General features: G+C 49.3%; 1 protein-coding gene across 1 annotated transcript in view; it reads left to right on the top strand.

The window, feature by feature from the left end:
• The first annotated feature begins 1,541 nt into the window (after positions 1 to 1,541).
• Positions 1,542 to 26,564, top strand: part of ZAN (zonadhesin) — a 38,436-nt gene continuing 13,413 nt past the window's right edge. The window contains exons 1-21 of the mRNA XM_049788175.1: positions 1,542 to 1,722; positions 1,829 to 1,972; positions 2,433 to 2,707; positions 2,840 to 2,927; positions 3,663 to 3,815; positions 5,569 to 5,733; positions 6,039 to 6,130; positions 6,452 to 6,530; positions 6,634 to 6,774; positions 7,831 to 8,102; positions 8,290 to 8,374; positions 9,140 to 10,489; positions 11,229 to 11,413; positions 13,608 to 13,749; positions 14,094 to 14,210; positions 15,040 to 15,167; positions 15,418 to 15,563; positions 23,068 to 23,211; positions 23,721 to 23,828; positions 23,909 to 24,078; positions 24,607 to 24,809. Coding sequence (XP_049644132.1) covers positions 1,542 to 1,722; positions 1,829 to 1,972; positions 2,433 to 2,707; positions 2,840 to 2,927; positions 3,663 to 3,815; positions 5,569 to 5,733; positions 6,039 to 6,130; positions 6,452 to 6,530; positions 6,634 to 6,774; positions 7,831 to 8,102; positions 8,290 to 8,374; positions 9,140 to 10,489; positions 11,229 to 11,413; positions 13,608 to 13,749; positions 14,094 to 14,210; positions 15,040 to 15,167; positions 15,418 to 15,563; positions 23,068 to 23,211; positions 23,721 to 23,828; positions 23,909 to 24,078; positions 24,607 to 24,809 — 4,368 coding nt within the window. The remainder of the gene's footprint in view (positions 1,723 to 1,828; positions 1,973 to 2,432; positions 2,708 to 2,839; positions 2,928 to 3,662; positions 3,816 to 5,568; positions 5,734 to 6,038; positions 6,131 to 6,451; positions 6,531 to 6,633; positions 6,775 to 7,830; positions 8,103 to 8,289; positions 8,375 to 9,139; positions 10,490 to 11,228; positions 11,414 to 13,607; positions 13,750 to 14,093; positions 14,211 to 15,039; positions 15,168 to 15,417; positions 15,564 to 23,067; positions 23,212 to 23,720; positions 23,829 to 23,908; positions 24,079 to 24,606; positions 24,810 to 26,564) is intronic.

Raw genomic sequence — 26,564 nt, 5'->3', positions numbered from 1 at the left:
CTGTTCTGGGGCTTTTAGAACACAGGATTGCTGTGAAAAGGCCGAGGCTAGGTTGATGCCTGATTCACAGTATGTGGCCCTGCTTTTCCCTGTCTGAGCAAGCTTTAGGGATGATTCAGAGACCCTAATACTCTGAAATCTCCAGGCACACCTCTCGAGGGTCTAGGCCTGGCTCCTCTGAGCCCCTTTTAAGCCAGAGACTCGAGTATTTCGGTTTTGGGAAATCTCGTGATGTAATTTCCTTTCTCACTGTCCTGGACACTTTCTTCAGGGTTGGACACTTTTCGGGGAGGAGTCCACCTATCCTCACATGCTTTCTTTCCTGAGATTTCTCGAGCTAACACTCCCACTGGGTTTTAACTTTCAGTCGCAGGGTTCATTTCGCAGAGTGACCGCGTGTTTGGATTGTCTTGTGCTCATGGCATCCCAGGAGGGGTGCCAGGTGAGACAGCTTCAGGGTGTCTAAAGAGACAGAGTTCCTTGCTGTGCCTCCTCCTCACCCAAGAGCTGCCTCCGAGGTCCTTCCTCCATGGCTCTCTCCATCTGGACGCTGGTGCTGCTGGTGGGGGCTGCCTGGGTCCACAGCTATTTGTCTGCCTCTGTCCTGTAAGCTGGGCACAGGGGGTAGTAAAGCAGGGGGGAGGCCAGATTAGGGGGAAGGACCCAGGTATGGGATAAAAGGGCAGGATAGGATAAGGAAGGGCAACAGAAATGGGGGTCAGGGTAGTAGGGAGAGGCAGGCAGAAGAGGGAAGAGGTACAGAGCTGGGGAGGCAGGGTGGATAGGGAGGAGTAAACAAATCCTCAGAAAAAGGACACATTTGGGGTCTGGAGTTATGACACAGTGAGGAGGGTGATTGCCTTGCATGTGCATGTGGCAAACCCAGATTTAATCCCTGGCATTTCATATTGTACACACACACACACACACACACACACACACACACACACACACACACACACACACACACACACACACATATACTGGAGCACAGCCAGGAGTAAATCCTGAGGGAAGAGCCAGGAATAAGCCCTGGGGACCATTGGGTGTGGCCCAAAACAGAAAAACATAAAAGGATAAACTTGGGCCAGATCTAGTGGAGAGGGGGACCCCACAGGGAGGAAGCAGGAATGGTAGATGGTTTGGGGTCCCAGAACCAGTGAGGGATCTAGACTGGGCCCGGCTCACCTGCGCTGAGCACTTTTTGCTGCACCTCCTCTGGAGAGGGACCACAGCTTGGAGTGGCTTTAGGGTGCTGGGAGGGAGACCCTGTGTTTTGATCAAGACTGGGAAGGAATTGAGGGGGAAACGCCGCCTTTGTTTTCATTCTGGGACTCAAATGCCAGGAATGAGACGCCTCTGGATCGGAAGCCGGTGGCTGGAAGCTCAGAGAGTGACTGTGAGTTGGGGGTCCTGAGCCCTCGAACCCTCTCTCCTCCATGGGGACCCCTAGGCCCTCCCTCTTCCCAGGGGCTCTCAGAGCTGTGACTGGCCCTGTGTAGGGATTTTATTTTGGTTTTATTTTTATTTTTGACCCAACCATGCTGGGAGTCACCAGAGTTCCCCTTAGCGGTGCTGGGGATAGACCCGGAGTGCCATCTTCTGGTCTCCGAGATAATGTGAAGGGCAGGAGTGGGATGCGGGGTCTGCCGAAGAAGCCCCTCAATGAAGAACAGCTCCAGGATACGTGGCAGGCTGTACCCAAGTCAGCCAGCGAGCTCTGCCCGCAACACCACAGCCGATTTCTCCCTAGAGATGACACTTGAATCCAAGTTTCAGCTCTGAGCCCACCCTGAGAGCCACCCACTCATCACACTCTTGCTCATAGCTATCATCACCCAGTGCGACTTTGAGGACAATGCCAGACCCCTCTGTGACTGGTCCCAGGATTCTAATGATGATGGGAACTGGACCCGAGACAAAGTGTCCTTCCCTGATAGTGGAATTGGGCCCCCTGGGGGATACCCCAAAGGTGAGAGACTCGGGTTAGGCCTAGGACTTGGAGGGAGGGAGAGAGAGAAAGCCTAGGATTTAGTGACCTTTTTCTTTGTTTGGGGAGCCACATCTGGCAATGCTCGGGGCTTACTCCTGCCTCTGTGCTCAGAGATGTGCTGGAGAGCCACATGAAATGATGGGGATGGAATCTGGGTTAGCTGCAGGCGAGGTAAACACCTTCTCTGCTGTACAGGATTGTTCTGACTCTGAAAGTTTAACATTTAGGCCTGGGTTCGCAGAGGTGAGAAAGCTTTGCAGTTAGGCCTGGGTTCAAGGTGAGAAAGCCTAGTAGCTAGGCCTGGATGAAAAGTGGGAAAGCCTAATAGTTAGGCCTAAATTCAGGGAGAAAGCCTAGTGGGTAGGCCTGGGTTCAGGGAGGTGAGGAGGCTGGGGTCTGGGAGGGGGTAGGGCCTCACACCTGCCCCTGCCCCCCACAGATGGCTACTACCTGCATATGCTCGCTATCACCTTCCCTCCGGGGGGCGTCGCACGTCTACGAAGCCCCCTGATCTGGGAACAAGGGCCTATGTGTATCCGCTTCGCCTACCGCCTCTTCGGGTTTTCCTGGGGTGCCCAGCTTAGGCTGTTGCTGCAAGCCAAGCAGAAGGGTAAGCACCCCATCACGCTTTGGAAGCACCGCAACTATCAGAGCCCGTCCTGGGTGCCCACCGCCATCACAGTACCTGCTGCGGGACTCTTCCTGCCCAGACGGGTAAGTGGGGTGGAGGTGGAGGTAGCCCAGAGCAAAGGGGGGCTGGCAGGGACTGCAGGAAGCTATCTGCTTGCCGTCAAAAGATGGGGATCCACAGGCTGGGGTGCTCAGTGCTGGCCACTGTCCCCACAGCTGGTGTTTGAAGGGGTGCAGGGCAGCACGAGTTACCTGGACATCGCCCTGGACGCCATCTCTCTTCATAAGGGCTCCTGCAATCAGGGTGAGCCCTGCCCCACTTCTTGTCCCTCTTACCCTGGCCTACCTGCACAGGCTCACAGTATCTTAGGGACCCACAGAGCTTCACCTCATTTCTCCCAGAGTTGGGGTTTCTGGCTTCCCTCCACTTCTGCATCCCATTAGCAGCCTCGTCCCCAGGATAGGTTCAAATCCTTAATTCTGGGCACACCTGGCTGGTATCCCATATCCGCCCAGCTAAACTGATGGTGGAGATTCCTGGGGAGAAAATTAATGCAAGGGAGAATATTCTAAAAATTGAGGGTGAAAGAACTCATACTTCCTGAGCATGGCGTTCCAACTAGCTGAGTTCGTACCCCACTTATCTAATTTATAGCAGGCAGGAATTCAGATATGAGAAACCCAAGGCTTGGGTGGATTCTGACATGCATAACCATACACAGCCACTAGGGGACAGAACTCTGCGGCACCTCATACCCAGCTTCTTAGTTTTTTTTTTTTAATTTTATTGATTGATTAATTGATTGATTGATTGTTGGGCCACACCCAGCGATGCTTAGGGGTCACTCCTGGCCCTGCACTCAGAAATCGCCCCTGGCAGGCTTGGGGACCATATGGGATGCTGGAAATTGAACTGGGTCCCACCCGGATCGACCAGCAAGGCAGATGCCAAGTCTCTTAGTTTTGATCCAGGGCTGAGGTCCGATTTCCTGAGGGTCCCGAGAAGCAGCAAAATCTGTTTCCTCCCTCTGCCCCCAAGTCTGCATAGTACAGATGTGCAACTTTGACAAGCTGAACGATCTCTGCGGCTGGAGCTGGGTCCCCACGGCCACGGGAGCCAAGTGGGTCCAAAAGAAGGGGCCTTCAGGTGTCCCCGACGTGGGACCTGACTACGATTTCTCCAGACCTGGTGGTGAGGAAAGACACTCTTTCTTTGGAGATCTGTTTTGTTTTGGGGCCATACCCAGCTATACCTGATTCTGCCTTCAGAAATTACTCCTGGCAGGCTTGGGAGGTCATATGGGATGTAGAGGAGCAAATCTAGGTTGGCTGTGTGCAAGGCAAATGCCCTTCCTGCTATGCTAGCTACCAGGGTTGGTTGCATGGAAAGCAAGTGCCTTCCCCACTCTGGCCCAGTTAAGCACCACCTGATGAGATGATGTGACAGGCAGCAGGGGTGCATAGAGGTTAGAACAAGCTGCCGTCATGTGGTGGGGGGATGCAGACCTTGTAGGATGAATCCCTTGCTCTGGCCCCTCTGAAAGGGTGGCTGTTTCTTTATGAGGAGCATCAGAACACCAAGGGCAAATACATGGACCTCCTAGAAGGTTCTAACTCAACCAGGCAATGGCTAAGATACTTTCTTCCTCTCCTGTTCTGCCCAGGCTCATTCCTAGCTGCCTCTCCACCAACACCTTGGCTTGCAGCCAAGCTGATTCTTCTTTTGTCCATCTTTGACTATTTCCTTCCCCTCCTCTTCCTTCTTTCCTCCCCTGCCCCCTTAATTTTTCCACCCCAGATAAATTTCTAGCTACATTTCCCAATTTCCACCCCTCCCCTTCCTTCCTTCCTTCCTTCCTTCCTTCCTTCCTTCCTTCCTTCCTTCCTTCCTTCCTTCCTTCCTTCCTTCTTTCCTCCCTCCTCCCTCTACTCTCAATCTTTCCCTTCCTTCCATCTTCTCCAGTTCATGTGTCTTCCTCTTCCATCTCCCCCACCCTGCCCATCGTCCCTTCCTGCAACAGCATTCAATCTTTCCTGCAGCCTGAGGTTCTCGGAGGATCCTGAGAACCAAGCTCTGTCTTCACTCCAGCTGCCTACCCAGCTCTGTTAGCCTCATCACAGCATTTAGCACCCCCCTAGCTAGACCTAGTAGTGTCAGTAACGTTGCTAGTGGTCGTTTTAAATTCTTTTTGGTTGCTGTAGTCTGTTTCTGGGCCACATTTGGTGGTGCTTAGGGCTGACTCCCGTCTCTGTATTCAGGGGTGCCATATGGGATTGAGCCCAGGTTGGGTGCATGCAAGACAACTCACTACCCACTGTCCTATCGCTCCAACCCCTAATTTAAAATTCTTTCTTTCATTTTTCCATTCTCCTTCCTCTAGTCCTTCCTTTCTTCTTTCCTTCCTTCCCTCCCTCCTTCCTTTCTTTTCCTTCCTTCCCTCCTTCTTTTCTTTTCCTTCCTTCCTTTCTTTTCCTTCCTTCCTTCCTTCCTTCCTTCCTTCCTTCCTTCCTTCCCTCCTTCCTTCCTTCCTTCCTTCCCTCCTTCCTTCCTTCCTTCCTTCCCTCCTTCCTTCCTTCTTCCTTCCTTCCTTCCTTCCTTCCTTCCTTCCTTCCTTCCTTCCTTCCTTCCTTCCTTCCTTCCTTCCCTCCTTCCTTCCTTCCTTTCAGTTGGTGCAACATTCAGCCTAGTCCAAGGGTATAGACTGGGGGGGGACAATCGATGTGGGGACACTCTGAAGTCAGAACTCAAGGACAAGATGGGGGGTGTCAGAAATGACCCTTCTACACAGCACTTCTGGAAGGTTCTGATGCTCCTCAGCCATTTGCATGACGGGTGCTGAAGCTTTGTGGAACCGGCTGTGTGTGTGTGGTGGTGGGGGTGTCCCTAAGCTTATCCTCTCCCCCAGTCCAGTCACATAATCCCACCCCATATGGCTGCTTTGCAGGTGGCTTCTATATGCTCCTGGACCCAAAGAAGGCCAAGGCCCAGCAGAAATCTGCCCTGCTGAGCCCTGTGAGCCAGTCGCGGGGTTGCCTGAGCTTGTCTCTCCACTATACACTGCGTGCCAGCTCCCCAGGGGCCTCGCTCACTGTCTTCGCCAAGCCGGTGGGTGAGTGTGATCCAGGGATGCCTTCAGCCCCTTGTCCCCCTTCGCCCTGCAACTCCAAATTGGGGCCAAGGGCAATGGGAGCAATGGGGGAATCCAGGCTCAGGGCACTGGAAGCCTGAAAAACTGCATCCAAATGCGGGGAGAATAAGACAAGGGAGGCTGGAGGGAAAATTTCCCCCCACCCCAAATACCACCCCGCTTCTGACATTGCCTTTGCCACACAGTCACTGCCTTAGGAGGGAGGGTTGGAGCCTGTGTCCAGCCCCTTGGTCTCATCGTGTCTTTCCTGGTTCCCTTTCCTGCAGGCAACATCCGGAAACACACTCTCCTCCTGGCACAACCCACCACAGGCTGGAAGACCGCCTCTGTCAACTACACAGGCCAGGGGTTCGTTCAGGTATCTCTGAGGAGAGAGACCCCAGCTTCACTCCTGCACCCCACATAGAAATGGGAGGAGAGTGGCCTGAGCTATATTACAACTGGGAGGGAGTTTGCCTTACAGGTGGCCAACCAGGGTTCAATCCCTGATATTCCCTCTGGTCCTCCGAGCCTGCCAGGAGTGATTTCTGAACTCAGAGCCAGGAGTAACCCCTGAGCTCCAGAGGATGTAGACTAAAAATAAACAGACAACAGAAGTATCGAAATGGGAAAAGATCTGGGCACCAAGGAGGCTTTCAATCTCTCACTTCCTGTTCTCCCTGCTTACCTCCACCCCCAGTTCATCATCATAGGCATGTTTGGAAAGAGACCAGAGCCTGCAGTAGCTGTGGATGAAATTACCATTGCTCCCTGTGGAGGTGAGACTCAGGTGTCAGGAGATCCAGATCTCTCGGGGTGCCATGGAAGAGGAGTATAGCAAAAATGACTGAAAGTACTCGTTGTCCCCTGTGTGTCCCCCAGACACTTTTCCAGGATGTGACTTTGAAGATGATAAGCATCCCTTCTGCGACTGGTCCCAGGTCCCAGATAGCAGCGGAGAGTGGGCCTGGGGAAATAAATCGAGCCCCGAAACAACCTCCATCGGAGGAACTTTAAAACGCGGTGAGCAGGGGCCGAAATGACAGGAGAGCTGGGAAGGGTGCTTCCCCGGCTTGAAGCTGGTTTGGGTTTGATCCCCACTATCCCATAAAGTTCCTTGAACACCAACAGGGGTGATTCCTGAATGTAGAGCCAGGGGTAACCCTTGACCATTGCCGGTGTGACCCCAAAACAAAACAAAACTGTGAGGAGGGGCTGAAGAGCTAGAACGTCAGTTAAGGAAGGTACTTGCCTGGCACATGGCTGATTGAGATTCAATCTCAGCACCATCTCTGGTCCTCAGAACAGTGCCAGGAATGATCCCTAAGCACAGAGCCAGGAGTAAGCCCTGAGCTCATCTGGTATGACTCCAAAACAAAACAAAGCAAAACAAACAAGGAGGAGATGGAGGAGCCCTGAAATCTCACATTCTGGAATAATCTGGTATGAATGAGAAGCTGCTCTTGTAGGTAGTGAAGTTCAGCCCCTGTGGAAAGACAGAGGTAGAGCAAGGAATGGGTTCTGCTTGGGGGATCACAGACGCCCCCAGAAAATACAGCCATCTTCAGAGGATTCAAGACTTCAGATCCATTTTCTCATCGGTAATGTTTGCTAGTGTAGCAAGAGGAACCTGAGATTGGGGGTTGCTTTTTCTTTTTATTTATTTTGGGTAGGGATGTGGTTCAAACTCAGGGCTTTGTATGTGCCAAGGTACAGACATCAGACCATTGAGTGCTCTCTCCGATTTTGGTTTGGTTTGGGGGCCACACCCACTGGTCCCCTGATAGGCCTGGATTTGACTCCCAATCCCACCTGGACATCCATGGAAAAACCCTAGAGCTCAGGGCCCAGAGTAGCTACCAAGCACTACTTGAGTGTGGCCCAAATGAAATCAAACCAACTCCAGCCCCAACATAATAATCAGAACAAGATGAAAGAAGCCAAACAGCACCACCATAACCCATGGGGAGCCGGGCATCAGCCTTCTGTGCCCCTTTGGAAAGCAGCTGGCACTTGAGAAAGCCCCATTCAATTGTTCTATGGTGATTGCTCACTGGTCTGTCCCTTATTTTTTCCCAGGGTTTCATTTCATCTACTTGTTAGTCAACAAGTACTCTCTTGAGGGCCAGGATTTCCGACTGATGAGTCGGCCATTCTGTGCCCCTGGTGCCATCTGTGTGGAGTTTGTCTACCAAATGTTTGGTATTGGGAATGGCACGATCTTCAGTTTGCTGCTCTCCAGCCCTGCGGGCACCATTCCGAAATCTATCTGGATCCGGGTGGGGTCCCAGAAACCTGAATGGCAGAACGCCTCTGTCACCATCCCGCCAGGACTTCCCCAACCTATGCAGGTGGGTGACTACAAAATGGTGGGGTGTGATCAGAACATAGTGGGGATCATGGAGGATGCTGAGATCATCATTCTGACAGAGTAAGGGATGGAGGCTGGAGTCCTAGGACCTGGATGTTGGCTGAGAGGGACAGACTGCTGGGACCCGCTTGGCTTGCTCACTCCTTTCTTGCCCTGGGTATCTCCAGCTGATCCTGAAAGCCACCAGGGGATCCAACATGGCATTTATCGTGGCTGTGGGCTTCATTGGAATCAGTCAAGGGGCCTGTCGAGGTAAGCCTGACTCTGGAGGAGAAGGATCTGGGAAAGCACTTTTGAGTTATTATGCTGCTTCCTACAAGTCCCCTCATGCTTGGGGGTGGGGGTTTCCCCAATTGGCCTTTATTACTCTTCCCATCTGTCTTCCTGTCTCCTTGGAGATGCCCATTTGAGTGAATGTGATTTTGATACTGGAAATTTCTGTAGGGGTAGATGGAAGGCCTGAACCTGATCTCCACAAGGAGAAATGGTAGCTCCTTAGCTTGTTTCCTGAAACCTTAATGAGGCCTGATAACTAGAAAAGGGGTTTGCTGAGTATGGAGTATGGAAGGTTGGGTTAGCAATAGAAGAGGTAACATAAGGGCTGGAGCAGTAGTCATGTGTAGAGAATTTGCCTTGCACTCAACTGGCCTAGTTTGACCCCTCCCCTAGCATTCCATAGGGTCCACCAAGCGCAACCAGGAGTAATTCCTGAGTGCAGAGCCAGGAGTAATCCCTGAGTATTGCTAGGTGTAGACCCAAACCAAAAAAAGGTATAATATAAATTCCTTCATTGTTGGTTTTCATTGTCTTTTGTTTATGGTGTTGGGGCCAAATTCAGGACCTCACACATGCAGGGCAGTTGCTTACTCTGAGTCACAGCCTCTCTTTAAAATCTACTTCCTCGAATGAGGTGTGACTGAAGAAAACAGTGTATGATTTTTATTTGCTTTTCAGAATCTGCTTCGTTAGTACCTACTTTCCAACGTCCTGGCCTATCTGAAAGCTCTGTCTCCACAGGACCATCCACTGTCCCCACGGAAACGTCCACTGTGAGCTACACAGCAACTCCCACCTTGCCCTCAGAACAGACTACAGGCCACACAGAAACAACTGGAGGACCCACAAAAAAACCCACTCTCTCTGGGAAACAGAACATCAAATCTCAAGAGCACACTTCCCCTCCCAAAGGGAAAAATTTCCCTCCTCAAGAATCTCCTGCCTCCTCTAAAAAGTGTATTTTCCCCCATGAGAAAATACCCAGCCCTTCTGTAGAGGAAAATGTCCATGCAGTGAAAACTACTCTCCCTGAAAAGCAAACCACTCCTCATGAGAAGTCCACTGTCCCCTCTAAAGAACAAGCCAAGCCCACTGTGTGGCCCTGTAAACCCATAGAAGGGCCCACTATCCCTACAAAAGAGATCACAATCCCCACTAAAAGTCCCACAGAAAAACCCACAGAAAGACCTACTGTCCCCACAGAAAAACTCACTGTCCCCACAGAAAAACCCACTGTCCCCACAGAAAAACCTACTGTGCCCACAGAAAAATCTACCAGTCTCACCGAAAAATACACTGTTCCCACAAAAACATCTCCCATTCCCACAGGAAAACCCACTGTCCCTACAGAGAAACCCACAATACCCACAGAAAAAACCACTGTCACCACAGAAAAATCTACCATGTCCACAGAAAAACACACTGTATCTCCAGAAGAACTCACTAAAACATCTACTGTTCCCACAGAAAGTACCATTATCCCCACAGAGAAACCTACTGTCCCCACAGAAAAAACCACTGCCCCTACAGAAAAATCTACCGTTCCCACAGAGAAACCCACTGTTTCCACAGAAAAAACCATTGTCACCACAGAAAAACATACTGTCCCTACGGAAGAACTCACTACAACATCTACAGTTCCCACTGAAAATACCACCGTCCCCACAGAGAAACCCACTGTCCCCACTGAAACATCAACTATCCTCACTGTCCTCACTGATAAACCTAAAGAAAAAACAACTGTCCCCACAGAAACACTCACCACCATCACAGAAATGTCTACCATTTCTACAGAGAGGCTCACCACCGCAGTCACAGAAAAATCCACTGTCCCCATAGTACAAACCACTGTCCCCACAGAAAAGCCCACTATACCCACAGAGAAGCCCACTGTCCCCACAGAAAAATCCACTGTCCCCACCCAGATACCCCTGGTTCCCACGCAAAGCTCCACGACGCCAGAAACCTCGGTGAGTGCTACTACGTCAGAAACCTCGGTGACTTCTACTATGTCAGAAACCTCGCTGACTACTACTAAAACTTCCCAGACTGCCACAACGAACATCATAACAACACAGGGATTTCCTCAAGGTATGAAATGGAGCATTGGACAAAAAAAAAAAAAAAAAAACAGAAAGTAGGAGACAGTGACTTGGAGAGAGAATTTGAGAGGGAGGCATCCTGGGGTCGGAGAGACAGCACAGCGTTAGGGCATTTGCCTTGCACGCAGCCAGCCAATCCAGGAATGGATGGTGATTCGAATCCCCACATTCCATATGGTTTCCCTGTGCCTGCCAGGAGTAATTTCTGAGTGCAGAGCCAGAAGTAACCCCTGAGTACCGCCAGGTGTGACCCAAAAAACAAAGTGAGAGAGAGAGAGAGAGAGAGAGAGAGAGAGAGAGAGAGAGAGAGAGAGAGAGAGAGAGAGAGAGAGACGGTGTCATCCAGTTGATGAGAGATTCATAGACATGGTGACTGTAGAAAAATGAAGGGCTGGGGATTGTTGAGTCTGAAGGACCTAGGCTGACTTTTCCTTGAAACTGAGATTCCTCAATACCTGGCAACCATATATTTGCTTTTTCTATGCATTTGCCTGTTCTGGATAAGGAATCATATGCTTTGGGGCCTTTGGTGTCTGGCTTCTTTCACTTTGCACCATGTTTCCCAGATTCAGTCATGTTTGTTATTAGAACTTCATTTCTCCCAATGTTAGAATAACACAGACCAACTTCTTAGAGGAGTTTGCCTGTGGGGATAGAGAAGACACAGGAAATCATCTTGGGAACAGCTGTGGACCAGTAATTTGATGTAAATTGTGTTTCCCCCTTAGAGACCTGCCCCCTAAATGCCCACTTCGAAAATTGTGGTTGCTTGGCCTCCTGTACCAATTCCAAGCCTAACTGTGGTAACCAATGCCAGAGAGGCTGTGTCTGCGATTCTGGCTATTTATTTAGCAATAATAGCTGCATTGAGGCCGCATCCTGCAGTTGCTTCCACAATAACAATTACTATAAGGTAAGACCACCCTGGTATCCAGATCCGTTGGGAAGATGGCCAGCAGGACACTGGGCTTCCTTCCGGTTTCATCTGTTTCTCAGTTGACAGGAATTGGGATCTGGGGCACATGCCCAATGGGTCCAGGGACAAGTAGTGGGAACCCCACAGGTGGAGTCATTCATTTAGCATTTGACGTTTGATTGTCCTCTCTGCTAATAAAAATCATTCAGCATCCACTTTGGCCCCACAAGCTGCTGGTCTGTCCTCCCGTGGGCCCTGTTCTGACTTGCTCTCTTGGGCCTCCTCTGCCCCCTGCTGGCAGCCCCAGTGCTTTACACCCCAGCCCCTGTAGATATTCTCTCCCTTTCGGGGGTCAGCAGAGCCTTCCTGGATGCTGTGCAGATAGCTTCAGGGATTCAGGACAGAAGCTGAGATTCTAGAGTCTTTTGCTACAGGAACTTGTGAATACTGATAGGCTAGGTATAAAAAGAAGAATTAGTTCGGGAGGGGTTAAAAAAAAAAGAAGAGTTAGTTCATTCTCTTCTCCCTAGGGACATTGGCAAGAGCAAGCAAGAGCTCAGACAGGGCCCAGGATGGGGTCCAGTGCTGTCCCAAAGAGGTGGCATGAAAGTCACACCCTATGTGTTTACACCTCTTTTTTTTTTTTTTTTTTGGTTTTTGGTTTTTGGGCCACACCCGGCAGTGCTCAGGGGTTACTCCTGGCTGTCTGCTCAGAAACAGCTCCTGGCAGGCACGGGGAACCATATGGGACACCATGATTCGAACCAATCACCTTTGGTCCTGGATCGGCTGCTTGCAAGGCAAACACCGCTGTGCTATCTCTCTAGGCCCGTGTTTATACCTCTTAATAACCAAGTGAAAAAATGATAAAGGGGTGAAAGAAAAAGGTCAGGTTAATTATGAGTTTTGTTTTTCTTTTTTCTTTTTGGACAGGCAAACACCCTTATAATAAATAGTTTGCACATGACACTCATTGTAAACTGCTAATAATAATAATTAATACCCATAAAGTAATTGGTCTGTGTCTTGGTCTAATTTATCTGCACAACAATCATACCAGGTAGAAAATCTCAATGTGCACATTTGATAGATCTGGAAACAGACTTAAAGAGCTCAGAACCTCACCCCAAGAGGCCAGAGAGATAGTACATTGGGAAGGGCATTTGCCTTGCACTGTGAGGCAAGATTGAACACCTGACCAGGGTTCAATCCCCAGCATCCCATGTAGTTCCCCAAGCCCTGACAGAAGTGGGTCCTGAGCACAGAGGCAGGAGTGATTTCATACAGGATGCCAGTATGACTCAGGAGGCCACACTGAGATTGACTCTAGGTGTTGGAGCCACAGTGGGATTGAAGACAGTGTGATGGGCCAGAGCAGTAGCACAGCAGGTAGGGCATTTGCCTTGCATGAGGCTGACCCAGACTAACCAAGGTTTGATCCCTGGCATCCAATATGGTCCTCCAAACCTGCCAGGAGCGATTTCTGAGTGCAAAACCAGGAGGAACCCCTGAGTGCTGCTGGGTGTGGCCCAAAAACAAAAAGAAAAACAAAACAAACAAGCAATAAAGACAGTGTGATGAACTACAAGAAATGCTAACAGTGAATTCCAGTGTGGAAGTTAGTAGTAATCTTCAGTGATTGTTTATTATATTGAATTGTGAATATTCAGGATTCCTGGCTCTGTAATTGAGTGACTCTAGCAGTATTCAATGTCGGGGATTGAACCTGGCTTAGGTGCATGCAAGGCCAACATCTTAACCCCAGTGTTGTCTCTGTGGCCTTGAGTTAGCATTTATTGAGACAGTCTGCTGTGAGCTGTGCTCCCCCTAGGAGCCTGAGACTGAAAACAGACACAGATAACCCTCCCCTTCAGAACTCCCACTTGGATCAATAGAAAAGGGCAGCCCTGATGAGTGCTGTGAAGGAAAAACCCACTAAACCATGAAGAAGATGTTCTCAGGGTGGGTGAGACTTATTCCAGCAAGGATCCCTTGAGCTTAACTTAGAGGCTAGATGTAGAAAGAGGGAGAGGCCAGCACCTGGGGAGGAGGCAGGCATGTGCAAATATTCTGGGCCACAAAGGTATACCCAGGAGAGTCAGAGCATGATTAGGTTTGTAGATGTGGGGCAGAACAAGATGTGAGGGCCTCTCAGAGCCCCTTCCTGCTAGCCTATGTTCTCTTGTCCTAGACTGGGGACATCTGGTTCAGTGCCAACTGCTCCGAGCGCTGCCACTGCTTGCCAGGCAGTCAGACAGTATGCCAGATGGCCCGCTGTGCGGCCCACTCGGTGTGCCAGCTGAGAAATGGCCATTACAGATGCCATCCCTATGGTAAGACCCTTGCCACCCAGAGGGACTAGGGATAGATATCCTCCCTCTTTATCATACAGGAGTGGGTCCTTCCTGGGCTGGGGAAGGGGTTCTGGTTTGTCCTTGGGGATCTCAAAACTAGCTCCCCCAAACTACCTCTCAGGGCTGGAGCGACAGCACAGCAGGGAGGGCACTGGTCTTGCACACAGCCAGCCTGGTTCTATTCCTAGCACCACATAAGGTTCCCTGAGTCCATCAGAAGTAAACCCTGAGTGAAGAGCCAGGAGTAAGCCCTGAGCACCATCAGGTATGGCCTCCAAACCCCAAACCCGAAAACCAAATTAATCCTCACACCTGGCTGGCAGGTTCTTCTGTTTGCTCCATATACGGACACACAAACTACATCAGCTTCGATGGGAATCGCTTCCGCTTCTTGGGCAAGTGCACCTATATTATGGCTCAGCCTTGTGGCAACTCCACAGGTAGGACCTGGGATCTGAGACCCTTGGACTGGGGCACAAGGCATCAGTGACAGGCAGAAGTGAGGTTGTGGACAGCATGGTAGGAGGAGGCAAAGTCAGTTGGAGCATCCAGCTTAGAAGGAACTTCTTTTTTTTTTTTTTTTTTTGGGCCACACCCGTTTTACGCTCAGGGGTTACTCCTGGCTATGTGCTCAGAAATCGCCCCTGGCTTGGGGGGACCATATGGGACGCCGGGGGATCGAACCGAGGTCCGTTCCTTGGCTAGCGCTTGTAAGGCAGACACCTTACCTCTAGCGCCACCTTCCCGGCCCCTAGAAGGGACTTCTTGATCCACTGGGTCATGCACTGACACCACTCTCAGTCACTTCCCAGACAAACTTCTATCAAGGGACAGAAGAGTGTCAAAGAGAGACAGCAGAGTGGGAAGGCCCTGGCCTTGCATGTGGCTGGCTTGGTTTAATCCATGGTACCACGTTCGCTCCCTCAAGCACTGGCAAGTGGGCCTTAAGAACAGAGCCAGGAGTAAGCCCTAAGCACTACCAAATACCCCCCAAACAAGAGAAAGTTCAAATTTTGTTACCTCACAAGAGGGTCCTGGATTCACATGGTGAGTAGAGATGGAGGCCACAAACAAGCAAAGTTAGTTCCAGAAGGTTCTAAAAGAGCCAATTCTAATCCTGCTCTTCACTGCCCACTTTAGACTGTTTCTCTATGACCCATCTCCCCACCCCATCCCTTACAACCTCTAGGTGCGGATGGGCCAGTGCCACCCTCTGGGCTCATATTCAAATGTTGCTCAGGTGTTCTCCACCTCTCTCTCCCAACTCAGAGCCATTCTTCAGGGTGACAGCAAAGAATGGGGACCAAGGACTAAAAGGAACATCCAGCCTAAGCCATGTCTATGTGACACTGCCCAAGATTCTGCCCATCACTCTGTTGAAGGACCGTCGAGTGTTGGTGAGGCCCCTCGTTGTACACGGCCACAGCCAGTTCATGTTCCGCTCCTTGACCTCAGCATTCTCAGGGTCCTCGATAGTCCCTGATAGCCCTAGGCAGCACACTTGATCAGCTCTGGGGTTCCAGAGAGAAAGAGGGGTTAGGACTGCCGGGTGGGACCCCTCATTTTCTGTGAGGATGATGAATAAGTGAGGGTCCCCTGGGCCTTTCTCTCCATTCTCCCCACCTTCCCCTCTGACCCACCCTCCAGTACGGGGGCCAGGAGCTCGTGGTGCCGATGAATCCTTCCAAAGGCATCTTCCTATTCTCAAGCGGGCGCTTCCTGGAGCTTCAGACACCGATGGGTTTGAAACTGAGATGGGACGGTGAGGAGCAGCTATTTATAAATGTGCCCAGGTGAGCATCACCCTGGGGGACAGCTGCCCTCTCCCACCCCCATGCACCTCACCCTCTGTGGGCCTATTTTTGGATGAGGAGCTGGTGTTGGGCAGCGTGAGAAGAGCAAGTGGTCCAACCAGTGCTTAGGGAATGTGCTAGAAGGAATTACACTAACATTCAGCAGAGTGGGCCTTTTGTTTTGGAGTCACTGTGCTAAAGGCTTACCCCTGGCTTTGCACCCAGGGATCATACCTGGTGGACTAAGGGGACCACACAGGGTGTTGGGGATTGAATCTGGGTTGTTTACATGCAAGACAAGTGCTCAGCCTACTGTGCTATCACTTCAGTACCACCAGAGGGAGTCCTTTGAACTCCATCTTCAAAAATGGCTTTCCTTGGGGCTGGAGTGGTGGTGCAGCGGTAGGGTGATTGCCTTGCAAGTGGCTGACCTAGGACGGATTGGACCATGGTTTGATCCCCTGGAGCCCCCAGGAGCGATTTCTGAGCACATAGCCAGGAGTAACCCCTGAGCGTCACTGGGTGTGACCCCAAAACAAAACAAAGCAACAACAACAAAAAAAAAGAAGTAGCTTTCCAGGTGGACAAAGAAGGGAAAGGCTCTTTAGAAAGTGTGGAGAGCAGATATGGGGGGCATAACCGGACAATTTCAGGGCTCCCAAGAGTTTTCCTAAGATTGAAAGATGGATTCTGAACAGAAGGGGGAATGGAGACAAGGAGGTGTGCCTAAGGGATAATGAGGTCCTGAGCCCCAAGCCCTGGTTTGTTTCCTGGTTGGTTTTTTGTTCTTGTTTGTCTCTGTCACATCCAATAGCATTTGGGGGTCACTCCTGGAAGTGCTAGGGCAGGAGTTATTAAACTTTTTAAATGGGGGAGGCAGGGCAGTTCACTGTCCCTCACACCATTGGAGGGCTGGACTACAGTAAAAACAAAAATTATGAACAAATTTTTATGCACACTGCATATTTTGAATTGAAGAAACAAAATGGGAACACATACAATATTTAAAATGAAGTAAAATTAAATCAAAAAACTTACCAATATTTCAATGGGAACTATGGTCCTACTTTTGACTAATGAGATGGCCAATGTCTAGTTTCATATTTGTCACTGCTAGTCATGTAAGTGTGCATCCATTAGTCTTGATCTGGTGGGAAATTTCAAATGTTTCATTCAAGAAAAAGTTTGTTCACAGACATAAGTGTTGCCAAAGATGGTTGCCATTTTGAGTGCATTGTTCCTGCGATGAGGATATGTCTCAGAGGGAAGAGATGCATAAAAATTAAGAAAGCTGGGCCCGGAGAGATAGCACAGCGTTGTTTGCCTTGCAAGCAGCCGATCCAGGACCAAAGGTGGTTGGTTCGAATCCCGGTGTCCCATATGGTCCCCCGTGCCTGCCAGGAGCTATTTCTGAGCAGACAGCCAGGAGTAACCCCTGAGCACCGCTGGGTGTGGCCCAAAAACCAAAAAAAAAAAAAAAAATTAAGAAGGCTGCTTGACTTGAATGCATGATGCATGCATGCATCAGAGAGTCACAATTATGCAGTTCAGCCCATTCCATTTGGTAAATTGTATCTACATTTTCTTTTTTTTTTTTTTTTTTTTTTTTTTTTTGGTTTTTGGGCCACACCCGGTGACGCTCAGGGGTTACTCCTGGCTATGCGCTCAGAAGTCGCTCCTGGCTTGGGGGACCATATGGGACGCCGGGGGATCGAACCGCGGTCCGTCCGAGGCTAGCGCAGGCAAGGCAGGCACCTTACCTTTAGCGCCACCGCCCGGCCCCGTATCTACATTTTCAATGTCAATAGAAATGGATTACAGAAAAGCTGTATGTCCTGTTTGTGGAGATGGAGATGAAGCTCTTTAAATCTAATTTGGAACTCCTTTTGCAATATTTCCAGTGAAACCATACATGCTTTGTTTGGGAATGCAACCAATGGTTTTTCCACGAACAGAATTTGAGTTGTGGGGAGATGGCAGAAGTTTTCCTCCTTCACTTGTTTGATGATGAGGCCTAATTTTACTTCAAATGCTTTGACATGTGATTGCATTTCAAAGATGAGCTTCCCCTTTCCTTGAAGTTGCACATTGAAATTGTGGAGTAGCTCTGTTCCATCTGTCAGAAAGGCAAGGTGCCATTTCCATTCTGCATCATTGAGCTCTGGTACTTCTTTGTTTTTTGTTTTTTGTTTTTGGAAGCAGAAAAGTTGTAATCTGTGGAAGTAACTCATAGAAATGTTTCAGAACTCTACTTCAACTCAGCCAGTGGACTTCTCTGTGATACAGAACATCTTCAGAGTCAACATTTAGCTCAGACAAAATTTCCTGAAATTGTCGGTGATTTAGTGCATAAGCTCTAAATGAAGTCAACACAAGATACCACAATTTTCATAATAGAGTCCCACTTCAGTGATTTACAACACAGCACTTGTTGGTGGCTACTAGATGAGAATGGTTATTTTTGTCCATCTCTTGGTTAATTCGAGCAATTACTCCTTTCTTAGACCCCACCATGCTAGGAGCACCATCAGTTGTCACACTGGCTTGTTTAGCCCTGTCCAGCTCCAAACCATTCACAGTTTGATAAACCTTTTTTTTTTTTTTTTTTTTTTTTTTTTTTTTTTTTTTTTTGTAGTTTTTGGGTCACACCCGGCAGTGCTCAGGGGTTACTCCTGGCTTCATGCTCAGAAATTGCCCCTGGCAGGCACGGGGGACCATATGGGATGCTGGGATTCGAACTGATGACCTCGTGCATGAAAGGCAAATGCCTTACCTCCATGCTATCTCTCCAGCCCCTGATAAACCTTTTTTATAGCTCTCCTCCTCTGTAGTTGTTCCTTTGATGCTTGGCAGTGCAGCAAGCTCTTCTGTTGCTTCAAAATAATCATTCACCCACAAAAAAAAATTAGAAGTTGTATAAAAAATTAGAAGTTATGGGGGCGGTGAGGTGGCGCTAGAGGTAAGGCATCTGCCTTGCAAGCGCTAGCTAAGAAAGGACCTTGGTTCGATCCCCCAGCGTCCAATATGGTCCCCCTAAGCCAGGGGCAATTTCTGAGTGCTTAGCCAGGAGTAACCCCTGAGCATCAAATGGGTGTGGCCCAAAAAACAAACAAACAAAAAAAAGCTTTCTTAGGCCCCGAGAGATAGCACAGCAGTGTTTGCCTTGCAAGCAGCCGATCCAGGACCTAAGGTGGTTGGTTCGAATCCCGGTGTCCCATATGGTTCCCCGTGCCTGCCAGGAGCTATTTCTGAGCAGACAGCCAGGAGTAACCCCTGAGCACCGCTGGGTGTGGCCAAAAACCAAAAAAAAAAAAAAATTTTATGGGGCCAGTGAGGTGGCGCTAGAGGTAAGGTGTCTGCCTTGCAAGCGCTAGCCAAGGAAGGACCATGGTTCGATCCCCCAGTGTCCCATATAGTCCCCCCAAGCCAGGGACAATTTCTGAGCACTTAGCGAGGAGTAACCCCTGAGCATCAAACAGGTGTGGCCTCAAAAACAAACAAAATTTAGAAGTTGTGCAGAATCACGAACATCATTGCTTTCGAGTGCCAAGGAAAAATATGAAAGTTTTTTGGTGGAGTTTTGCAAATGCTGATACAAACTGTCTCCCATTTCTTCAATCCTCTGTGTAATTGCAGGTCCTGAAAGACTCACTGTACTAAATAAATTGTCCTTCTCTGGACACATCTCTTTGGTAACAGAAAGAAGGCATTCTTTAACAAATTCACTCTCCACGAATGGTCGGTCTATCAGTGCATGCTATTAGCTTGGCAATTTAAAAACTTGCTAGCAGTGATGAAATATTTAGCTGCTTCTGCTTCATAAAAGTATTTTGCTGAGTTGTCAGTGTAGTTTTCAATTTTAATATTTTAATATCTTTTCTCACTTCTCCAACCAAACAATCATATTTATCTTTCTTTCTTTTTTTTTTTTTTTTTTTTGGTTTTTGGGTCACACCTGTTTGATGCTCAGGAGTTACTCCTGGCTATGCTCTCAGAAATTGCCCCTGGCCTGGGGGGACCATATGGGACGCCAGGGGATTGAACCGAGGTCCATCCTACGCTAGTGCTTGCAAGGCAGACACCTTACCTCTAGCGCCACCTTCCCGGCCCCTATCTTTATGTTGAGTTTTATAGTGTCAACGCAATTTGTATTCTTTGAACACAGATACTATTTTCTGGCATATCAGACACACAGCTCTTTCCTTGTACTACATGAAAAAGTAATCAAGGACCCGGAGAGATAGCACAGTGGCGTTTGCCTTGCAAGCAGCCAATTCAGGACCAAAGGTGGTTGGTTCAAATCCCAATGTCCCATATGGTCCCCCATGCCTGCCAGGAGCTATTTCTGAGCAGACAGCCAGGAGTAATCCCTGAGCATCGCCGGGTGTGGCCCAAAAACCAAAAATAATAATAATAATAATAATAATAATAATAATAATCAAAAGTCCACTGTTCTTTGAATATTCTACACTCTGAGTCATTTTTTCTCTTTCTCGACATCGTTGTTTCCTAGGAATTCCAAATTACTATTAGTAAAAGACCAATATATAACATATGTAATACATATATATATGTATATATATGTATATATATATACAGTGCTACAAAAAACAATATACCAGCAATAACTTTGCCAACACAGACAAATACAGACTGCAGTGCAGAATTTCATCAAGCAGACTCTGCATTGCAGTCTGATTGGTGAAACTCCATTTTTACCTCAGGCTCACACTGGTGCAGGTGCCATTAACCACTTGACATTTGCAGTGTTCTGCTTCCTTAATGACTAGGCCCCTTTAAGAAATTTTGAACTCTGCGACTTTAAGAGTTTATTGTGGGGCCCGGAGAGATAGCACAGTGGCGTTTGCCTTGCAAGCAGCCAATCCAGGACCAAAGGTGGTTGGTTCAAATCCTGGTGTCCCATATGGTCCCCCGTGCCTGCCAGGAGCTATTTCTGAGCAGACAGCCAGAGTAACCCCTGAGCATCGCCGGGTGTGGCCCAAAAACCAAAAAAAAAGAAATGGCCGGGCGGTGGTGGTGCTAAAGGTAAGGTGCCTGCCTTGCCTGCGCTAGCCTTGGACGGACCGCGGTTCGATCCCCCGGTGTCCCATATGGTCCCCCAAGCCAGGAGCAACTTCTGAGCACATAGCCAGGAGTAACCCCTGAGCGTTACCGGGTGTGGCCCAAAAACCAAAAAAAAAAAAAAAAAAAAAAGAAGTGTTTATTGTGCAGACATACCACATAGTATGAGCAATCAGGTCAACACACTTTCCCCACCACATCTAGAGCTTTAGTTTAAGACTATTTGGTTGCTTCTGCGACTTCTATATTTTTCTTTGTAAATTAATAAAAAAGTATAGTAAATGTTAATTTTTTGTTTTTGTTTTTGTTTTGTTTTTGGGTCACACCCGGCATGGCTCAAGGGTTCCTCCTGGCTCTATGATCAGAAATCGCTCCTGGGAGGCTCAGGGGACCATATGGGATGCTGGGATTTGAACCAACGTTCTTCTGCATGCTAGGCAAACGCACTACCTCCATGCTATCTCTCCAGCCCCCAATGTTAATTTTTTTATTATCATTTTGACAATATGGTGGTCCCTAAGCTGAGAAAAAATTAATTACACCTGCAGTTTTGTTCATAGATCACAACAGTATAAGCTGGGGTTTACACAACATACAACATATAACATTATACAATTGAATATAAATGCACTCGTTGTATTTTAAATTGGGTTTTGCTATTCCTCAGCTGTTTGTCACTGACCAGCAGGGGAGAACGGCAGGCAGCCCATTCAGAGATCAGAGATCACTATGCTACCACCCATTCAACTTAACATCTTTCCTTCTCTCCTCCTTTATGCCTTTCCTTCTTTTCTTCTGTTTCACCTTACTTCTTTCCTTATTCACACCAAACTTCTTTCCTCCTTTCTACCTTTCCTTCTGTCCATCTTTCAATGTTTCCTTCTTTTCACCCTTAACTACTTTTCTTCTTCTTTTTATTTATTATTGGGTTTCGGAGTCATACCCGGCGGTGCTCAGGGGTTACTCCTGGCTCTAGGCTCAGAAATTGCTCCTGGCAAGCTCGGGGGACCGTATGGGATGCCAGGATTCGAACCACCGTCCTTCTGCATGCAAGGCAAACACCCTACCTCCATGCTATCTCTCCGGTCCCTACTTATTTATTTGGTTTTTGGGCCACACCGGCGGTGGCCAGGGGTTACTCCTGGCTCCCTGCTCAGAAATCGCTCTTGGCAGGCACGGGGGACCATATGGGATGCTGGGATTAGAACCACTGTTGGTTCTGGGATGGCTGCTTGCAAGGCAAACGCCCCACCGCTGTGCTCTCTCTCCAGCCCCTATTTCTTCTTCTTATCTACAATTCCTTCTGGTAGTGACCATGCGTCTCATCTCTTAATAACGCTGCCAACTTCCTCCAAGCTGCCTCTGCGCTGCGCCTCTGTCTCCTGTGCTCTCTCCCACTCTTCAACCTTCATTGCCCACAAGCCACCATGCTGGTGGCCCTCCCAAATGATTCCTTTGAATCCTGGGTAGTTGTAATCCAGCTGCCATGTTCAGATCCTCTCACTATCGGTTTTGTTTTTGTTTTTGGTTTTGGTTTTTGGTTTTTGGGCCACACCCAGCGGTTCTCAGGGTTTACTCCTGGCTGTCTGCTCAGAAATAGTTCCTGGCAGGCACGGAGGACCATATGGGACACCGGGATTTGAACCAACCACCTTTGGTCCTGGATCGGCTGCTTGCAAGGCAAACGTCGCTGTGCTATCTCTCTGGGCCCCCTCTCACCATCTTAAGGCCGACATTGATTCCCATAATTCCCCACCCACCTCCCACCAATGACTGTCCTGTTTCAAAAAAAAAAAAAAGTGACAGGCAGCAGCCAGCCTGGTGGGCCATGGGTCAGATAAATGTCCTCAGTGGGCTGCATGTAGCCCGAAGGTCAGGACCCTGTGCTAGGGGGTCATACTGTACAGCGTTCTTTTTTTTTTTTTTTTTTTTTTTTTGGTTTTGGGGTCACACCCGGCAGTGCTCAGGGGTTACTCCTGGCTCCATGCTCAGAAATCGCCCCTAGCGGGGCCAGAGAGATAGCATGGAGGTAAGGCGTTTGCCTTTCATGAAGGACAGTGGTTTGAATCCCGGCATCCTATATGGTCCCCTGTGCCTGCCAGGGGTGATATTTTTTTCTTGGTTTGGTTTTTGGATCACACCTGGCAGCACTCAAGGGTTACTCTGGCTCTATGCTCAGAAATCGCCCCTGGCAGGTACAGGGGACCATATGGGATGCTGGGATTTGAACCACCATCCTTCTGAATGAAAGGCAAACGCCTTACCTCCATTCTATCTCTCCAGCCCAACTGTACAGTGTTCTACTGAATTTTCTTTCTTGCCTTCGCTCTGCTCCTGCCTGCACTTCAACTCCCCCCACAATCTGGGCCTTGGGCCCTTAAATCACTGACTTAGACTAAGCCTCTTCCCCTGGCCCTTCTAGCACCTACTCAGGCAAACTCTGTGGTTTATGTGGAAACTATGATGGTGACAAAATTAATGACAACCGGAAGCCAAATGGCGAAGAGGCTAAGGACGAGGAGGAGCTGGGAAACAGCTGGCGGACGGCAGAGGATGAGGACAAGGAGTAAGAAGCTCACCCAGGCCAGCACCCCCTTCTCTCCTGCATCTTCTTCACACCCTCACACCTGCCTTCCCTATCCCATACTCATCTAGATCTCCTGTAGTTTTCCATATCCTCTTGGGTTGGGAATGGTCACTGCAGGGGTGGCAAGCCCTAAGCTGGAGGAACAGGGAAGGGCCAGATACCAACCAGCCTAGGCCCTCAAGGGTTTTTTGGGGACCACTCTCTTTTTGGGGGACCACACGGGGTGGTACTTAAGGCTTATTCCTGCCTCTATGCTCAGGGATCATTCCTGGTGGGCTTGGGGGACCATATGGTTGTCAGGGATCGAACCTGGGTCAGCCCTGTGCAAAGCAAACACCCTACCAGCTATGTTATCACTCTATCCCTGGGAAATCTTATGGGGTATTAGGAATGAACCCGTCACCCACATGCAAGGCTTCTGTGCTATCCAATACCCTTGTTCTACCTACCTGTACTCCCCCGTACTTTCAACCCTCTTTACCTTCTAGGTGTCAGAAGACAGAGGTACCTCCTGCATCTTGTGACTCAATTTTGCTGGGCCATCTGTCAGGGCCCCAGTTATGTGGCCGGCTGGTGGATACACAAGGACCCTTTGCGTATGGAGGATCCCCACAGGCAGGGCCGGTGGGGGAGTCTGCAGGAGTCCTGCCTTCTGATGACCTCCCCCCACATCCAGGGCCTGCCTCCCACATGTGTCAGCCAACCTCTTTTTCGAGAACTGCATGTCCGACATGTGCAACTTCCAGGGCATGCCGCAGAATCTGTGCTCACACCTGTCGGCCTTCACGGAGACCTGCCAGGAAGCCGGCTACACAGTGAAGCCCTGGAGAGAACCCCAGTTCTGCCGTGAGTGGTGCCCACAAGCTGCCGGGAATCTCTCCTGCCCTGCTTTCTGCTCCAATCTCAGGGGGCTGACCCTAGGGCTCCCCTACACTGAGGTCCTGAGGGTCTGACTCCCCCAGCTCCCTCAGTGACACTAATCAGACAGCCCTGGAGATTTTGATTTCGGCAGTTCCGCTTCCTTCTCTCAGTCACTGCGACCTTCTCCATTTCCTCCATCACCCCAGTCTCTCTCTCTTTCTCTCTCTCCCTCTCCCACTCTCTCTCCCTCTCCCTCTCTCTCTTTCTCTCTCTCCCCCTCTCCATCTCTCTCACCCTCTCCTCCCCCCCTCTCTCTCTCAGCTTTTGGGCCACACCTGATGGTGCTTGGGTTATTCCAGGCTCTACACAGTCAGAAATCACTCCTGGCAGGCTCGGGAGACCATAGAGGGTGCTGGGGATCGAACCCAGCTCAGTCACATGCAAGTCAAGCACCCTCCCCACTGTGTTCTCTCTCAGACCCTCACCCTTCTCTATTGCTGCTCCTTCCTCTAGCTTTGAGCTGCCCTAAATTTAGCAAGTACAACCTGTGCAGCAGGGTTTGCCCTGAGAACTGCTATTCCAACATATCGGGCCAGAACTGCCAGAATCGGTGCACAGAGGGTTGCCAGTGCGATCCTGGCTACCTGCTCAGCGGCCTGAACTGTAAGGCTCCCAGAGATTGCGGGTGCATGGATCATTACCACAGGTACTGGACGGTGAGTAGCCACAACCCCCATGACTGACCCTGCCTGCAGGGGGCGCAAATGCTCCCGACAGAGCAGGCGTGGGTGGGGTATGTTGGGGGGCAGCCTGAGTGATGGAATGTGACTTCTGGAGTCATTTCTTTTCCTGCTTATTTTTTTTATTTAAAAAATGTTGAGGGCCCGGAGAGATAGCACAGCGGCGTTTGCCTTGCAAGCAGCCGATCCAGGACCAAAGGTGGTTGGTTCAAATCCTGGTGTTCCATATGGTCCCCCGTGCCTGTCAGGAGCTATTTCTGAGCAGACAGCCAGCAGTAACCCCTGAGCAATGCCAGGTGTGGCCCAAAAACCAAAAATAAATAAATAAATAAATAAATGAATAAATAAATAAATAAATAAAAATAAAAATTTTGAGGGATGTGGGACCGGAGAGATAGCATGGAGATGAGGCATTTGCCTTGCATGCAGAAGGACGATGGTTCAGATTCCGGTATCCCATATGGTCCCCTTAGCCTGCCAGGTGCATTTTCTGAGCAGAGAGCCAGAAGTAACTCCTGAGCACTGTCGGGTATGACCAAAAAACCAAAAAAAATTATTTTTGAGAGATGGGGCCGGAGAGATAGCATGGAGGTAGGGCATTTGCCTTGCATGCAGAAGAATGGTGGTTCGAATCCCAGCATCCCATATGGTCCCCCTAGCCTGCCAGGAGCGGTTTCTGAACCTAGAGCCAGGAGTAATCTCTGAGCGCTGTCGGGTATGATCCAAAAAACAAACAAAACAAAAAAAATTTTTGAGGGATGGGACCAGAAAGACAGCATGGAGGTAGGGCATTTGCCTTGTATGCAAAAAGACGGTAGTTTGAATCCTGGCATTCCACGTGGTCCCCAGAGCCTGCCAGGAGCGGTTTCTGAGTGTAGAGCCAGGAATAACACTGGGTGTGACCCAAAAACCAATAAATAAATAAAAATAAATGAATGAATGAATGAATGAATGAATAAATAAATAAATAAAATAAAATAAGGGGCCGTAAAGGTAGCATGGAGGTAAGGCGTTTGCCTTTCATGCAGAAAGTCATTGGTTCAAATCCCGGCATACCATAAATAAATAAATAAATAAATAAATAAATAAATAAATAAATAAATAAAAATTTTGAGGAAAAAATTTTTGAGGGGTTTGGGGCCACACCCAGTGGCGCTCAGGCATTACTCCTTGCTCTAAGCTTAGAAATCACTCTTGGGGCCCGGAGAGATAGCACAGCGGCGTTTGCCTTGCAAGCAGCCGATCCAGGACCAAAGGTGGTTGGTTCTCGAATCCCGGTGTCCCATATGGTCCCCCGTGCCTGCCAGGAGCTATTTCTGAGCAGACAGCCAGGAGTAACCCCTGAGCAACGCCGGGTGTGGCCCAAAAACCAAAAAAAAAAAAAAAGGCCGGAGAGATAGCATGGAGATAAGGCATTGGCCTTGCATGCAGAAGGTTGGTGGTTTGAATCCCGGCATCCCATATGGTCTCCCTGTGCCTGCCAGGAGCGATTTCTGAGTGTAGAGCCAGGAGTAAGCCCTGAGCGCTGCCGGGTGTGACCCAAAACAAACAAAGAAAATCACTCTTGGAAGGCTTGGGGGCCATGTGGGATGCCAGGAATCGAACGTAGGTTGACCACGTGCAAAGCAAATGCTCTACCCACTGTGCTATCGCTCCAATCCCAAATTAAACTTTTTTTTTTTTTTTTTTTGCATTTGGGCCACACCTAGCAACGTGCAGGGCTGACTCCTG

This window comes from Suncus etruscus, chromosome 15 (genome assembly GCF_024139225.1).
Source record: "Suncus etruscus isolate mSunEtr1 chromosome 15, mSunEtr1.pri.cur, whole genome shotgun sequence".
Classification (NCBI taxonomy): Eukaryota; Metazoa; Chordata; class Mammalia; order Eulipotyphla; family Soricidae; genus Suncus; species Suncus etruscus.
The sequence above is the reverse complement of the archived record's forward strand: the minus strand, read 5'-3'. Positions and strand labels throughout refer to the sequence as shown.